A 16,072-nucleotide genomic window follows, 5' to 3' on the forward strand; every position below is an offset into this window, starting at 1 on the left:
CTAACGGAACAACAATGCAGCAACATCAACAATAGTGAAAATTCCAACAATGTCCTAAAAGTCAAAAAACAAACACAAAGAAAGAAATCGATCAAAAATAATTCAAAAAAATAAACTGACACCGAAATTAATCTAATGACTTAAAAATATAATTTTGAGATTTTTTTTCGATTTTTTTCGAGACGGTGAAAACAGTAATTAATTGCTTAAAAATAGAAAAATGATGAATTTTGGATTTATTTCCCTTTAGATACCCGTAGCAGATTTCGAAACAGACATAATTTCTCAAAAACCGACTTTTTTACGATTTGGACTCTAAAACGCGAGTTGGACGAAACTGCGAGGAAACTAGGACCTGTACGCTTAGACACTAAACATATGACTCTAAAAAAGATTAAAAGAAACAAGAATCCCCGGCAACGGCGCCAATTTGATCCGCTGTCGCACGCGGATCAAAACGAGTAGTTTTTCAAAAATGTAGTTTAACGACAAATTGACTCAAATATCGTTCTCAAGGATTCTTGTTTAATTAATCTACCGATAGAACAAAAGGGGGGGGGGGTTGGTTGGTTTAGATTCGAAAAAGTGATTTTTAAAAGTGATTATAAAATAAGCTGACACGAACCAACCTACTGCATCATCTTCCGACTTATCATTGATTCTTATAAAATTCCAAATCCCTAACGGGTCTGCTCCTATTCGATTACAATTACCATTAACAAGCGTAAAGGAAATTATGCGAGTAATATTCCCAAATTCCGAATTAAGCAAACGGATTAAAAACTATTGCGAATTAAGTAGACGCAACTTGATCGTTCGTGATAAATCAAAAGCTATGTTAACACGAAATTGATTCAGGATCATCATTCATCAATCGAATTTAAGGATTCTATCCTATAGCAACAATTAGATTAAGCAAATATATGGAATTATAAGAAGAATTCAAAGGAAACAAATTGGAATTAATAAAAACCTCAAAGCGGATTCTGAATTACAGCAGGTTGATTCAAAAGGGATTAGTTCTTCATAGTCATCTTGCTAGCTCTCAAAAAATCGTACATGAACAGAAAAACGTCACCCTGTTTTTAGCTGCCTAACCTAGGGAAAAACACCCAAACCCGTTTCACAACTCAACCGGGTCAAATGTACGATCCAGACCCAATACAACTAACCCAAACAAAATATAAAAATAATGCAGCAGCTTCAACGAAATTTCTGGCCCTGCTACAGTCTGATTCAACTCTCGACTTCTGAACAAAAGTTATAGATCTTTTTCTTAGCTTTTCATCGACTGGTAGCACGTCTCAATCCGATACTCCTAGCTCAAGATATGATTTTTCTCGCGAAAACTGCTAATATTAAAAACTAAATACGAAAATTAAATAAGTGCAAAAATAAAATAAATTATGAAAACACATTAAAATATAAAAATAATCAAAGCAAACCGAAGAAATGCTTAAGTACAAACATGGAAGAACGTGCATCAAAATGCACTGATCAGTATTTCAATGACAGTGTAAAATTTTTTACACTGATTCTCAATTACAAATACAATTAAAATAAAATTTATTTCATTTTCAAGAACGCCATAGAAAGCTAATAAATAGTACTCTATAATTTAATATTGGAAGGTTGTGATCCATTGACGGTTAAATTAATTCCATAAATTTTATACTAGAAGTGTTGGAACTATAGTGATCGACTTTTTAAATAGTTTCAATAAAAAAAAATATAACATGGATGTTCCGCTCCTGTAACTCTAATCCATTTTCGAACCCGACCCGTATAGTGAAAGCAGTGAGTTGTTACAGTTTTATTTCACCGGCGGTAGGGTTTTACTTTTACGCTACTCTGTCTTTTCCCCCATTCCACCGTCATCTTATTAACAAGATCATAATTTTATTCCTCTTTTCTCCATTGCCGAGATCTGCTTTTCTTATCTGGTTTGTTCATTCTTTTTTCTTAATGCTACCCTAATTACTTCTCGACTCTTTAATTTTTGTTGGATTCTGTTAAATTATGCTTTTTTTTTTATAGATCCTAGGTTTTGCTATATTATATGATTTGTTTGGTAGAATTGTTAACAAATTGAATTGATTTTCCCTTTTGTTGGCTGTTTTAGCTGAAGCATAAAAATGGATGATGTTTTGGATCCTGATTTGATCAGTGACCTTCCTCAAAGCATTATAGAGACAATTCTCATACAACTTCCGATAAGAGATGCTGTCAGAACTAGCATTTTGTCAAGAAAATGGAGGTACAAATGGTCTACCATTACTCAGCTCGTGTTTGATGAAAAATGTTACCCTACTTGTCACGATCGGGAGCTTGTTCAGAAAAGTGTTGTTGAGTTTATCACCAGATTGTTGTTTCTTCATCAAGGGCCTATTCATAAGTTTCAAATTGTCAATACAAGCTTGCAGAGCTGCCCTGCGATAAATCAGTGGATTCTTTTTCTTTCCAGAAATGATATTAAGGATTTGAATCTTGAGTTAGGAGAAGGAGAATTCTTTAGGATGCCTTCCTGTTTTTTCGGTTGTGAGAAATTGACTCGATTGGAGCTCTCGCGCTGTGAGTTGTATCCGCCTGCTAGTTTTAAGGGTTTTTTGTGTTTGAAGAGCCTCAATCTTCATCAGGTTTTGATATCCCCTGAAGCAATTGAGAGCCTTATTTCAAGTTGCCCTCTCTTGGAGAGTTTATCACTCTCGTACTTTGATTGCTTAGCTCTAACTGTCTGCGCTCCTAACCTCAAGTACTTGTGTCTTGAAGGTGAATTCACCGAAATTTGTCTTGTAGATACTCCTCTCTTGGTTGAATTATCCGTTGCTATGTATATGACTGACGATGTTGCCGAGCACATGGAGCAAAGCTCAACTTGCAATTTTGTCAAGTTTCTTGGAGGTGTGCCTAATCTTGAGAGACTTGTTGGTCTAATTGACTTCACAAAGGTAACATTTTGTTGTTACTCCCTCTGGACTCATTCACAAGCAAAAACACCCACTTTCTCACTTATCAAGAATGATAGCTATATGTGCATTTAGTTTTATTGATTTCATATAAAAAAGAAAATACATTTGGGAACTACCCCTAATGATTTGGTCATCTCCTCACAACATTAAAAAGTTCATGTAAGTATATTTTTTAATAATAATATTAAATATGGATATATTAGTTGGCAATTGCTTATGTTTGAGTCCAACAAATTTATATATTTTTTGCTCATAATTGAGTCAGGAGTAGTATCTATTTATTTAGGTTAGTTGGTTAACCCTCCTTTTGGATATAGTTTAACTATCACTGTGATCAACAAAAGAAAGGTGTTCTTTTGTGATGTTTAGCTAACCTCTTATACAATTTTGCATGTTCTTGAAGTATTTGAGCATAGGAAACGAGCATCCTGCTATAATGTACAACAATTTGGAAACTATTGAAATGTACCAAGTAAGTTTTGAGGATATGAAAGAGATACTTGTCGTCCTTCGCTTGATTACAAGCTCTCCTAATCTAAAGGAACTTCACATTTCGGTAAGTCATTCCTTACACGTTGCGTAGTTCGGTTATTATTTTTATATATCGTTACTATAATCAACATTTAAAGGTTTATTATTGCATGTTTTATTTAATTGGCTCTGGCAGGGTTCATCAAACATATCAGCTGGCACATATGCTGCTGGTATGGAATTTTGGGAAAAAGAATGTCCTTCAGATTCTATACTTAGTCAGCTTAAACTTGTGAAGTTGACAGAAATGAGTGGTGTGCCACATGAGGTCGAATTTATCAAATTTTTGCTTGGCTGTTCACCTGTGTTGGAGACAATGAGTATCATTCCTTCTATGTATGATTTGGAATGTCAATTGAAAATGTTGGTTGAATTGATGAAGTTTCGAAGAGCTTCTACTAAAGCAGAAGTTTATTTCATCCGGGGAGATTAAAACTTTGGACGATGTTGTCAAATGCATCATTTCGCCCTTTCTATCATTTCCACTGTTACTTTATTTTTTACAATTAGCATACAATCATGTACATAACCTCTTAAGATATATGAAACTTGTGCATTTCTATCATAACCTTTTAAGATATATGTTGTCAAATGGATTCTTTTGGCCTTTCTATCATTTCCATTGTTATATATATTTTCCTGCAATCAGCATACAATCATGTACATGGCCTTTTAAGATAAATGAAACCTGTGCATTCTCAAGCAAAAGTATATTTATATGTATGGATACAAGCCAATGAAGCCATGTGTATGTAAGGAACAGATGTACATGTCACCACTCACTTCTATTGTTTTGTTTTGTTTGATAAATATTGCTCAAAGTTCTTATTCCTGAGCTGTCGAAAATATAATCTCGTAATTCCATAGTTTACATTGCTTTCCTATATTGTTTGTAGGAATGCAATTTCTTTTAAAAACCAGTTGATTTAACTCATTGCAGGTGTTTTGCTTGTCCTTGATGTTTTGTGGAGTATGCTAATAGTTACATGCATACAACAGATCACTGCATTTTCTGTTGTGATAAACTCGCGGTGCAATACAGCTTGAATTATTCTTATACAAGTGGCTTTGAGCCCGTGACTCTGTTTAAGGAACTTATTCTTATACCATACAATGTGGTTTATAGATAGTATTAGAATGGCCATATGTGATATGGGCACTCTTTCAGCATGCCAGTGTGCCACTAGTCTGTTTATTTCAGCTCTTTCTACTTATATTTTGAGGATGCAGATTTCTGGTAGCGAGGGGAATCCCGCAATCACACAGGCAAATAATTTTTCACATTCTCTGTTTCAGCTTTTCCTTTTTGTCACAAAACAACTGTTGTGACATTTAGTAAAAATGCACTGTGTCTGATTTTTGTGAAGTGATGCTCACGGTTCACTGTCACCGAAAAATGGCATCTGACACAGAATGGCCCAGCTTACACGCCTGCAATGCATGTCCCTTGCTATGGTTTTCTTTCTCAGCCTCAAAACCAGTCAATCTTCTGGTATGGAGAAGTTGGATTGAGTGCGCCGAAAGCTAATAAAATGATTTTGAGCATGATTATTGAATACTCCTACAATCTTTGCTCCTCACCAAAAAATATATATACCTTAGAATTAGTTTCTTCGACTCATCCTTTAATGACAAGCGAGATGGCGTGTGTCCCACCTTAATCTCCCATAGTCCATTCTTATTTTTGTCAGATGCATCCCATTTTTCCACTCAAAATCCCAATTCCTTTATTTTTCCTTTTAATTTTAATTATGGTTTATTCATATATCAAAATGAGTGAACTTCTAGACAATAACAATAAGAGTGACATTGTTTTAAGTTATAAAATAATATTTTTGGGAATATGATATTGGAAATGCGAATTTTTTACTCATATATCCTAGACTTTTAATTTTTTTTCTCCAAAATAATACAGTTTAAAAAAAATAGTTAGGCATAGGCACCAGACCAATTGGCGCATGTCCTTAATTTTTAAAAGGGGGTGTCAATTGGATTGATGACAACACATGGTGCTACCAATCCAATTGACGTCCATGTACACTGAATGGGAGGAGGTGCCAATTGGTCTGGCGCCTCAATGTAATATGCATTTTTTTGTGTGTAAATAAAGCTGTTGTGTGTTTCATTTTTCCACATATCTTTTCATCATATTGCAAACATGTTTAATGTTCGTCGCCGCTATGAAAAAATGATTTATTTGAGAGACAACCTCCTATGGTGATGCTCTTCTAGAATATTTGTCGTTTCGATCAACTAAAGAGGGAGCTGGTTCGTTGGTTAGATGGAAAAATACTAGAAGGGAAAAAAAATTAGAGACTCAATAGTATATTTGGTTGGGTGTGAGTAAAAACTGATAAGGATGCTAGGAAAATGATGTTTGGACCATATGACATCAATTTGATTCTTGTAATTAGTTAGAAATGTTGTTTTTAAATATTGTGGTTAAGTATTTTCATATGTATTCGCTATTTGTTGTTTGTGTTGTTTATTTAGACTTGTTCGGTTTTAAGTGTGCTTATGTTGGAGTGATGTTTGTTGTTAACCTTGTTGTAACAAAATGTTATTAATATATAAAAAACCAAGGTTACAAAAATTGAAAGAAGATACTAAATTATGATGCAGAGGTTGCTCCTAGATTTGGACATTTGTTCTCATTGTGTCTAGGTTGATGACATATACTACATAATCTTATCATTTTATCAGTCGTATCCATTTCTATTCTAATACACGTGCTGTTTGACCGTCCTTTTTTCTTTCTTCGCATCTCATCATTGTGCCAAACTATATCCCATTCACATGGAGACCAATATTCCTCCATTGCTAGCACTGAGAAGCTTTTATTACACACATTCATGACGGCAATGGCCTTGTAAACATCAGATAGATGACTGTAAGCGTCCTGACGAGTATGTGTGCATGCTGCAATGACATAGGAGCAAGGAATACGGAAGGCCTAGAACTTTTCATAGTCACACCAACTTTTGTTTAGTTTGACATCATATGATAAATTTGGCCTCCCCTCATTGTGGTCCATGGTTTCTTGTACACTGAAATTTTGCCTATGACGGTCAAAAACTATAACCGCGTGTGTGCTAGCTTTTGATAGTTTCCTCTTTCATCACTTTCATACAACATTCACTGAATAATTGACCTGACATTAACACTGCACTTCATCTTTCATATCTGATTGCGAAGGTAGATGCCAACCTAAAATAGGTTGTTCTGACCAATGAAGTTATTGGTAGATTTCTAATGCCTTTGAATACGCCATTCATACATTCCACAATGTTTATTGTCATGTGGCCCCATAGATAGCCTCTACCAAATTCCCTTGTCCACTGCTCTAATGGTATGTTATCCACCCACCTCCCTGCATCTGCGTTAGATAATCTAATTTCGTCACGGTAATGTTGAAATGACGGCTGAGTTAAAGCATAACCTGCATTCACCACTTTTTCGCAAAGGTTCTTGTCTTGGATTGCACGCATGAAGTTTTGTGCGATATTGTTGGCTCCTAATTTCGACGCCCATTTTAGAATTAAGAAATGGAGTTCCCTGTGAAGATGATTCGACTAGATCTGATATTGGGAGCTCTAGTCGAAGATGCCTTGATGAGAGGATCAAGATGTTTCAGGGACTTCGAAATAATTTGTAGTGTTTGAAGACGTTTTCGACGGGAGATTCAAATTCAAATAAAGGAGGGAACTTTTGTTCTTATCTGAGTTGCTGAAGATACACGTAGAGTATAGTGGATAGTTGCATCCATGCAAAGCGCCATTTGTCTCGATGTGATAGAAAGGCCGTTAGAAGCGGTTATTTTGATTAGTATAAATAAAAGGTCTTAGTGCTAGGATCGTGGGTGTTCAAAGTGTGTACAAAGTCTATAAAATTTACCAAGTATCCGCGTGTAGAGAAATAGTAAATTGAGAAATGTACGTTCGATTTACACCATTGTCATTTACTTTGAAGTAATTCAATTCATCTTTATTTTCTAGAAATATTTCTTTAGTTAAAGGATTTATCTTTGTTGCCATTTATCTTCGTTCTTACAACGTTCTCTTTATTTTGTGTTAGTCATTTACTTTTTAAGTATTTTCACGAATCACTATTGTTGCGAACACTGTCGAAGTGTTTATGTTCACTAGAGTTCACTTTAACAAATAATTAACACATGTCCTAAGATCAATCTGATCGATCCTGTAAGTAACCAAATTTAGTAATTTTGAAGATCAGCGGTTGTTTACCAATTTTCACGGTAAACATATTGGCATGCCCAGTGGGACAATGCTAACAATTTTGAAAAGTGAAATTTTCCTCATTTTTAATTCTGGTTATTCAGTCATCTTCTCCCTTTTGAAAGGATTCGTTGTATGTTATTAAGAAGTGGCAAAAGTAGCCACAACCAACGAACACAAACCAAGGAGAAGATCCACTAGGAGAATGACGAATTTAAAAAATGTGCCAAATAACCAAAACTCTTAAAATCCATCAACTAGCAATGTACCACCCCCTTATTCTTCGATAGGGACGAACATGACCACAATGCATGTGTCTGAACCGGTACCATCTATGGCAAGTTCGATGCCTACGCATTCGATTTCCCATACTGAACCTATTTTGACTTACATTGGGCTTAAGAGACCTCCTAACACCCCCCACAAATTGGAAATGTTCTAAACAAGCCTTTAATACCCCCTGGTTTCTCTATACCCTTTGGTGGTTGAGAACAACCATATGGAATGCCAACTTCAATGATGGCAAGTTTGTATAACGCTGCTTTGACATTCTCAGAACCAGTGGTTAACATAACCTCCCCATTACAATGGTCAGGGTATGGGGTTAACATGGGTCGAAATAACCAATCTTTAGGCTTGGGATACCAAACACAAATACCCAGCCTTACCAATAATTCCGCAGTAGTGCGAAGACAACAGATGGATGAAAAGAATTATGATATGGTCCAAATGGCGCAAATGTCTGACTTCTTGGGTGTACCATAACCTCATCGACACCCTCCGAGGGATTGGATAAGGGAAAACCAGGGAGTAACCTTCGAAGAAGACCCTAATATTAACCAAATTCCACAAAATCAACTGCCACCAGAGATGGTAAATCAGGGAGTAGGAGTCGAACCCCCTAGGGCTGAACCACAAATCCCCAGGGAGAGAGAGCCAAGGATAGTAATGGTAAATAGAAACCAAAATGCTGATAATGTCATACAACATATTCGGCATGATGAGATGGCAGCAGATAACAATCTGGCATCCATGGTCGAAAGGATTATAGTTCGAAATGGGGTAAACTTAGGCCTTCAAAGGCCAAATTATATGCCACCTTTGGCGGAATATATCCTACAGACAGAAACACCCCCTAAAACAAAAATCCCCAAATTCACTAAGTTTTCTGGGGATACTACTGAATCCACTGTCGGACATGTGACTAGATATTTAATAGAGGCAGGAGACATTTCGAACAACGAAAACCTTAGGATAGAATATTTCCCAAGTTCTCTCACAAAGAATGCCTTCACGTAGTTCACCACCTTGCCACAAATTTCGATCCATGCTTGGAATCAGTTAGAGAGAATGTTCCATGAGCAGTTTTACATGGGGCAAACAAAGACAAGCCTGAAGGAATTGGCCAGTACTAAACAAAAGTTCACTGATCCAATTGATGTCTATATAAATAGATTTCGATTACTCAAAGCTAGGTGTTTTACACAAGTACCAGAGCATGAATTGGTCGAAATGGCCGCTAGGGGCCTTGACTATTCTATCAGGAAAAAGTTAGACACCCAGTATTTGAGAGATATGGCCCAACTGGCTGATAGGATTCGACAATTAGAACGCTTGAAGGAAGAAAAGGCTAGAGTAAATAAGGACAAAAGAGTAGCCTACGTCGAATTCAATAATGATGACGAAGGGTCCTATAATGAGCCTTTCGGCTTCGATGAAAATGAGATCGACCTTGCTGAGTTGAAACAAGGGCCACCTTACGCTTGTAAGGTCTTGGCCCCGTCGAATGGGAAAAACCCTATTGAACCATAGAAGAATGATAAATTTCCTAAGAAAACTTACACTTTCGACTTTACAAAATGTGACAAAATCTTTAATTTGTTAGTTAAGGATGGTCAAATGATAGTGTCTCCTGGTGCTAAAGTGCCTCCTTTAGAACAAAGAAAGAAAAAAGGGTTTTGCAAGTACCATAGTTTTCTGGGTCATAAAACATCTCAATGTTTTCTTTTCAGGGATCTTGTTCAGAATACTATCCAAGAAGGGAGACTCAAGTTTGGAGACAAACGTAGGAGCCAGAAGAAGATCGACTCTAATCCTCTGCAAATGGCTGATGCTCACTATACAGAACCAGAGGAAGTAAACATGGTCGAGGTCACTGATGATTTCGACATGATCGAAGTTACTGAGGACTTCGCCAACAAACCTGTCATGGTTAGGGTCTCTGAGCATCTTGATCAAGGATTTTTCAAGAGCTTCGTTCAGAAAGTCGTTAGAGATTCCACCAATGGAATCACTGATGGTTTCGACACCAGAATCATTGAAGATTCCAACCTAATGATAGTAACCAAAGAAACTGTTGATGGTTTCGTGCAAATAGATAAGGCTACTGAGGGCCTTCGAATGAAATTCCAGAATTTAGACATCACTGAAGATGTCAATATGGAGGTTAATATGGTCGAAATCTCCCAAGATACCTCCATGGAAGTTGACAACGAGTGTCGACAAGAAGAGTACAATAAAGTAGCCTTCCCTAAAGAAGACGAAACTCTGACTTATTTACTCTAAAGGTGTTAGAAGAAATAATGAGAGGTTATGTTGTGCCCCCGATGCAGCCGTATTCCACAAGAAAGCGGCCCAAAACCTCGAGGGGGTAAGGAAGGCTAAAAACCAAGGGTGCCAGGGAGCCCCCAAAGATCACAAGCTTTCCAGCCCATAAGGGCTTTCGACCCAAGAAGATATTATGATCCAAGGAGGCCTATGGTGAAGCTTGATGAAAAAAACGAATGGGTCCTACGGCCAGACCCATCTCCTTCAAACCCAATGCCGAGGCTTCAAATGGAAAATGGGTGAAGCCAGTCGATGGATCATAATATCAACCATGTCGACAAACACTTGGTATTATGGCGTCCAGATGGTATTGTGGAGAATATAGAAGTAGACCAAGGTTACTTCAAGACTCCTATCAACCATGTCGTCAAACGCCAGTTCGACAAACACTTGGTCAATATCGCTCCGTGTGATCTGGCCAATTTTACGTTTACTCCAGCCGACAATGCCTATTGCTCCCTATATTTTCACCCCAACAATGGCTTTCACTAGGATATAAAGGTGGTAGGCGAAGACGACTTTGGATATCTAGGAGCGTCAGGAGTTAACCCCATAGGTTGGGGAAGCGAATTCAATGTCGATGACTGAGTTCGAAGCTCTAAAAAGGATTTCGGCTTACATAGCCGAAAACAAACAGCAATCAACCTTGGAGGCTGAAGTCAAAAATATGTCTGTCGAAGCCAGCAAGGAGTTCCATCAAATAGGTCCTGGAAAGGACTTCGATCCAGAGCCACCTAGTAAGGTTCAGGAGGAAGATCAAGGCCAGAGGCTCGACGCCATCTATGATGAAGAGCCTTTGGGATTCGAGAAGGATCCGCTGGCAACAAATATTAAGATGCTGGCTCAAGATCCACTTGAGGAAATAGACTTGGGAGAAGGATTGACAAAAAGGCCAACTTACATTAGTGCCAATATCAGCCCCCAACTCAAAGTCGAAGTGATCCAGTTGCTGAAGGAATTCAAGGACTATTTCGTGTGGGATTATGATGAGATGCCTGATTTGAGCAGAGATCTGGCCGAATTGAAGTTGCTAATCAAGCCTAGAAAAAATCCTATCAAGCAGAACCCAAGGCAATTTGCACCTGAAATTCTCTCGAAGATTAAAGAGGAGGTCGAAAGGCTTCTTCGCTGTAACTTCATCCGTACAGCCAAGTATGTCGAATGGTTAACTAATATTGTACCTGTTTTTAAGAAGAACGGTACTTTGAGGGTGTGCGTAGATTTTAGAGACTTAAATACTACAACCCCAAAGGATGAATATTCAATTCCTGTGGCGGAAATGCTAGTCGATTCTTCCGCAGGCCATGAGTATCTTAGCATGCTCGATGGATATTCTGGATATAATCAGATATTCATTGCGGAAGAGGAAGTCCCAAAAACGGCATTTTGATGTCCTGGAGCCTTAGGCACCTATGAATGGATGGTGATGCCTTTTGGTTTGAAGAATGCTAGGGCGACATACCAAAGAGCAATGAATTCGATCTTCCATGATTTCATAGAGACTTTTATGCAAATTTACATAGATGATATTGTTGTTAAGTCTGTTTCAGGGAAGAGCCATATAGACCATCTTCGACTGTCCTTCGAAAGGATGATAAGGCATGGTCTAAAAATGAACCCTCTCAAATGCGCTTTTTGTGTGCAGGCAAGGGATTTCTTAGGCTTTGTGGTCCACAAAAAGGGAATTGAAATAAACCAGAATAAGACCAAGGCCATAATGGAGGCGAAAGTGCCATCAACGAAGAAGGGATTGCAGTCACTATTGGGCAAGGCTCAGCAAGAAGCGGTCGATAAATTTAAAGAATACCCGAGTCATCCACCAATTCTGGAGCTGCCTTGTAGGAATAGGAGTATGAGATTGTACATATCTGCATCTGACAAGATTTTAGGGAGCATGTTGGCTCAAGAGGATGATAGTGGCATTGAAAGAGCCACTTACTACCTCAGTAGGGTCTTAAACGATGCAGAAACTGGGTATATCATAATTGAAAAATTGTGTTTATGCTTGTATTTTTCTTATACGAAGTTGAAGCATTATATAAAACTTGTTGATGTTTATGTTTCATCTCACTTAAATGTCATTAAGCATATGTTGTCTAAACCAATTTTGCACAGTCGAATTGGAAAATGGGCACTAGCTCTAACTGAATATTCCTTAACGTATATGCCATTTAAAGATGTTAAGGGACAAGTGGTAGCAGATTTTATAGTCGACCATTCCATAGCTGAGAATGCACTGGACTATCTCGAATTAGAATCCTGGAAGTTGTACTTCGATGGGTCTAGTCACAAAGATGGAACAAGCATAGGAGTTTTAATTATTTCTCAGAATAAAATTCCAACAAAGCTCAAGTATAAAATGGAGGGCCTCTGCTCGAATAATGAGGTTGAATATGAAGCTCTCATAGTCGGACTTGAGATATTGTTGGAATCCGGGGCAACTCGAGTCGAAATAATGGGTGACTCGGAGTTATTTATAAAACAGATTACAAAAGAGTATAGGTGTGTTAAAGAGAATCTCATCATGTACTTCATAATAGCCAGTCGGTTGCTAAAAAGGTCCGAGATGGCTAGTATTCAACACATACCTCGATTGGAAAATCAAGTGGCTAATGACTCGGATCAAATTGCATCCGGGTATAAAATTTCAAAAGAAAAATTGCAAAAAGTCATTGAAGCCCGAGGAAGAGTTGTGTCAACTAGATTAGCCCCATCAGGCTCGGAAAAGACAAAGGTGGGATACACTGATAAAGAAAACTTCGAAATATTGGCAATAGATAACCTGACAAACGGAGATTGGAGGAAACCAATAGTGGAATATTTATAGGACCCGAGGGCGTTTGCCGATCGAAAAACCAGGTATCGAGCTCTAAGTTAATTTCTTTTGGGGATGGAATTGTTCAAAAAGACTCTTGAGGGAGTTTTGCTTAAATGTCTTAGTGAGTCAGAGGCATATTATCCCTTTCGACTATCCATAGTGGGGCATGTGGGGCACATCAAGTTGTCCATAAGATGAAATGGCTTCTATTTCGCCAAGGGATGTATTGGCCCACCATGCTGAAAGACTGCATCGAATTTGCCAAAGGATGCCAATAATGTTAGGTACATACAGGCATATAACATGTGCATGCGAGTGAATTGCACTCTATAGTCAAACCTTGGCCCTTTAGAGGTTGGGCGTTGGATTTGATTTGGGAAATTCGACCATCATCATCTAAGAATCAGAGGTATATCTTAGTTGGAATTGATTATTTTACAAAATGGATCGAAGCTATACCAGAAACACATCATTTATAGATTTGGGATCCCAAAGACTGTCAGAACAGATCAAGGATCAATGTTTACTGGTCGAAAGATGCAAGAATTTGCTAAGGAAATGGGTTTCAAATTGTTAACGTCTACGCCATATTATGCTCAGGCTAATGGTCAAGTTGAAGCATCTAATAAGGTGATTATTGGTTTGATTAAGAAGCATGTGGGGAAGAAACCTAGAAATTGGCACAAAACTTTAGATCAAATTTTTGGGCATGTCGGGCCTCTCCCAATGAAGCCACTAATTCGACCACTTTTCAAATGACCTTTGGTCATGATGCAGTTTTACCAGTAGAAATTTATCTACAATCCACAAGAATTCATAGGCATCATGAAATTCCATCAGAATCATATTGGAACATGATGCTGGATGAGCTAGTCGATCTAGATGAAGAGAGACTAAATGCCTTGGAATTACTAAAAAGGAAGAAGAAGAGAGTAGAGAACTCTTATAATAAGAAGGTTAAAACTAAAACATTTTCTCCTGAAGACTTAGTCTGGAAAGTTGTCCTTCCAATGGATCAAAAGGATAGGGCCTTAGGGAAGTGGTCTCTCAAGTGGGAAGGCTCTTTTCAAATTTTGAAAGTATTCTCTAACGGTGCCCATAAGATTGAGGAACTTGGCGAATATAAAAGAATCTTGAGAGTAAATGGAAAATATTTGAAAAAATATAAGCCAACACTCCAAGAAATAAAAATAAGGAACGGGTAACTACATCCAAGTTAAACAAAGCCAATATGGTAAAGGGTGCCAAAATGGTTTAAATTCGCTTTAAAGGCCCAAAAGGCTAATATTCATTACAACTAAAACTTATCAAATGAGAAAATGGAAAAGGAGAATAAAACTAAAAAGGAAGATTAGCCTTTATGTGGAGGTACTTTGTCTTGAGAAGTTCCAGGCGTTTTTCACATAAAGACTGTTTCGATCGGAGAAGTATGAGCCTTGATTCAAGTTTGCGTGCTTTTTCTACGAACTCCATGCCAAACTCTAGCTCTTTAGCCATCACAACATCATCAAACTCCAGAAGTTCGCTTTTGTGCTTTTCGACTTCATAGATTTTGGTTTGTAGTTCCTTTATCTATTTTCTCCATGAAGCAATGTCACGGTCGTGGCCTTCGATCTCTTCTTTGTTCTTCTGTTTAGTCTGTTCTAGTTCCATTGCCTTGTTGGTAGACTCAGTGGCGGCATCCCAAGCAGCTGCTTCAGAATCATCCTTTTATCCGATCTCCCTGGTTATATGGGTAGTAGCTTATGATCTTCGACAACTTGGTCAATCATAATGCCTAACTCCAGGATGATGTTGGCAACTTTAGGAGAAGCTTATAATAGATTTACTTGGTTGAGTAGAGCCTTCAATGTTAGAGGGGCAGAAGGATCATCCAGTAGGAGCAGGAACAAATCACCCTTGAAAACCTTTTCGTTGATTTTCGAGAGCACTTCATCCGCAGGTGTACTCGAAGGTTGATCATCAGATGTCGTAGTAGTGCTAAGGCTTTTCTCAGAGGAGCTTTCCCTGCTGCTTAGCATAGATCTCATGTATTCAAGTGGTTGGTTTCGTTTCAAACTTGCTAGTTCTTTTGAAGAAAAATCCCTAGTGCTTCCTGTTGAAACTCTGTCTTATGGAATAACTACAATTGTTAGAGTGACAAGTGTTTGACTCTGAGTCTGTCCTTCGACTGTGTCCTGGTTCCCCTCACCATTGTTGTCCTCTTCTTCAGAGCCTCCATCATCATCACCATAACTTCTCTCATGTCCAACCTTGAGTGGGGTCTGGTTGCCTTCGTCTTCCTCCTCCATTACCGCATCTTCGCCATCGTTACCCTCTTAGTTGGTATCGACTGTGCCTTCGACGTTAGGAGAACCATATTCAGGGTTGTCTCCAGCCTGAACCTCTTCATCCATCACCATAGTATCCTTGTTCACTCCAACTTGGTCCTCTTAGCCTGAATTAGCTTCGTGATCAGAACCGCTGGTATGTGAATGTTGGGTAGTGGTTTTTGGTGGTGAAGTCTCAAGCTCACCAAGAATGGGTTGATTGATTTCACTCATGGAGCTTTTCTCGGATGATGGTCGATAGGTAGGTTCGCCACCGCTGTTGAGGACATATGCTATGGAAATTGGCATGGAGGAAGTTGTAGCTATTGTTCGCACGGTAGTACCTGCTCCATCCTGGAACCAAAACAATCGAAAGATACGTGGTAGAAGATAATAAATCAACTAATAAAGACAAAGTGAGGTACCTTGTCCCCTTCGACCCCAGGGATGGAGTTATCACTTTCGCTCTGAGCCGTTGCTATCTTTGCCATAGCCTCAGGAGTAGGCTCTTGAATAGTTAGTGCAATAGGCCTTTTCTTGGAAATTTTTGTTTGAGGTTGGCTCAAAGCTTCAGTGATTTTTGGTTGTTGTTTTCTTTTCCTG

General features: G+C 38.2%; 2 protein-coding genes across 2 annotated transcripts; both read left to right on the top strand.

Annotated features, from left to right (window-relative positions):
* Window positions 1-1,710: 1,710 nt before the first annotated feature.
* On the top strand, window positions 1,711-4,116 carry LOC127119122 (F-box/FBD/LRR-repeat protein At1g13570). Its single transcript, XM_051049317.1, has 4 exons — window positions 1,711-1,943; window positions 2,123-2,948; window positions 3,373-3,525; window positions 3,637-4,116. Exons 2-4 carry the CDS (start codon window positions 2,136-2,138, stop codon window positions 3,931-3,933), a joined length of 1,263 nt encoding a protein of 420 aa, XP_050905274.1. The 5' UTR covers window positions 1,711-1,943; window positions 2,123-2,135; the 3' UTR covers window positions 3,934-4,116.
* A 9,799-nt stretch (window positions 4,117-13,915) lies between these two features.
* Window positions 13,916-14,365, top strand: LOC127122854 (uncharacterized). The gene has a single exon (XM_051053130.1). It carries the CDS (start codon window positions 13,916-13,918, stop codon window positions 14,363-14,365), a length of 450 nt encoding a protein of 149 aa, XP_050909087.1.
* The last annotated feature ends 1,707 nt before the right edge of the window (window positions 14,366-16,072 follow it).

Source organism: Lathyrus oleraceus, chromosome 2 (genome assembly GCF_024323335.1).
Source record: "Lathyrus oleraceus cultivar Zhongwan6 chromosome 2, CAAS_Psat_ZW6_1.0, whole genome shotgun sequence".
Taxonomy (NCBI): Eukaryota; Viridiplantae; Streptophyta; class Magnoliopsida; order Fabales; family Fabaceae; genus Lathyrus; species Lathyrus oleraceus.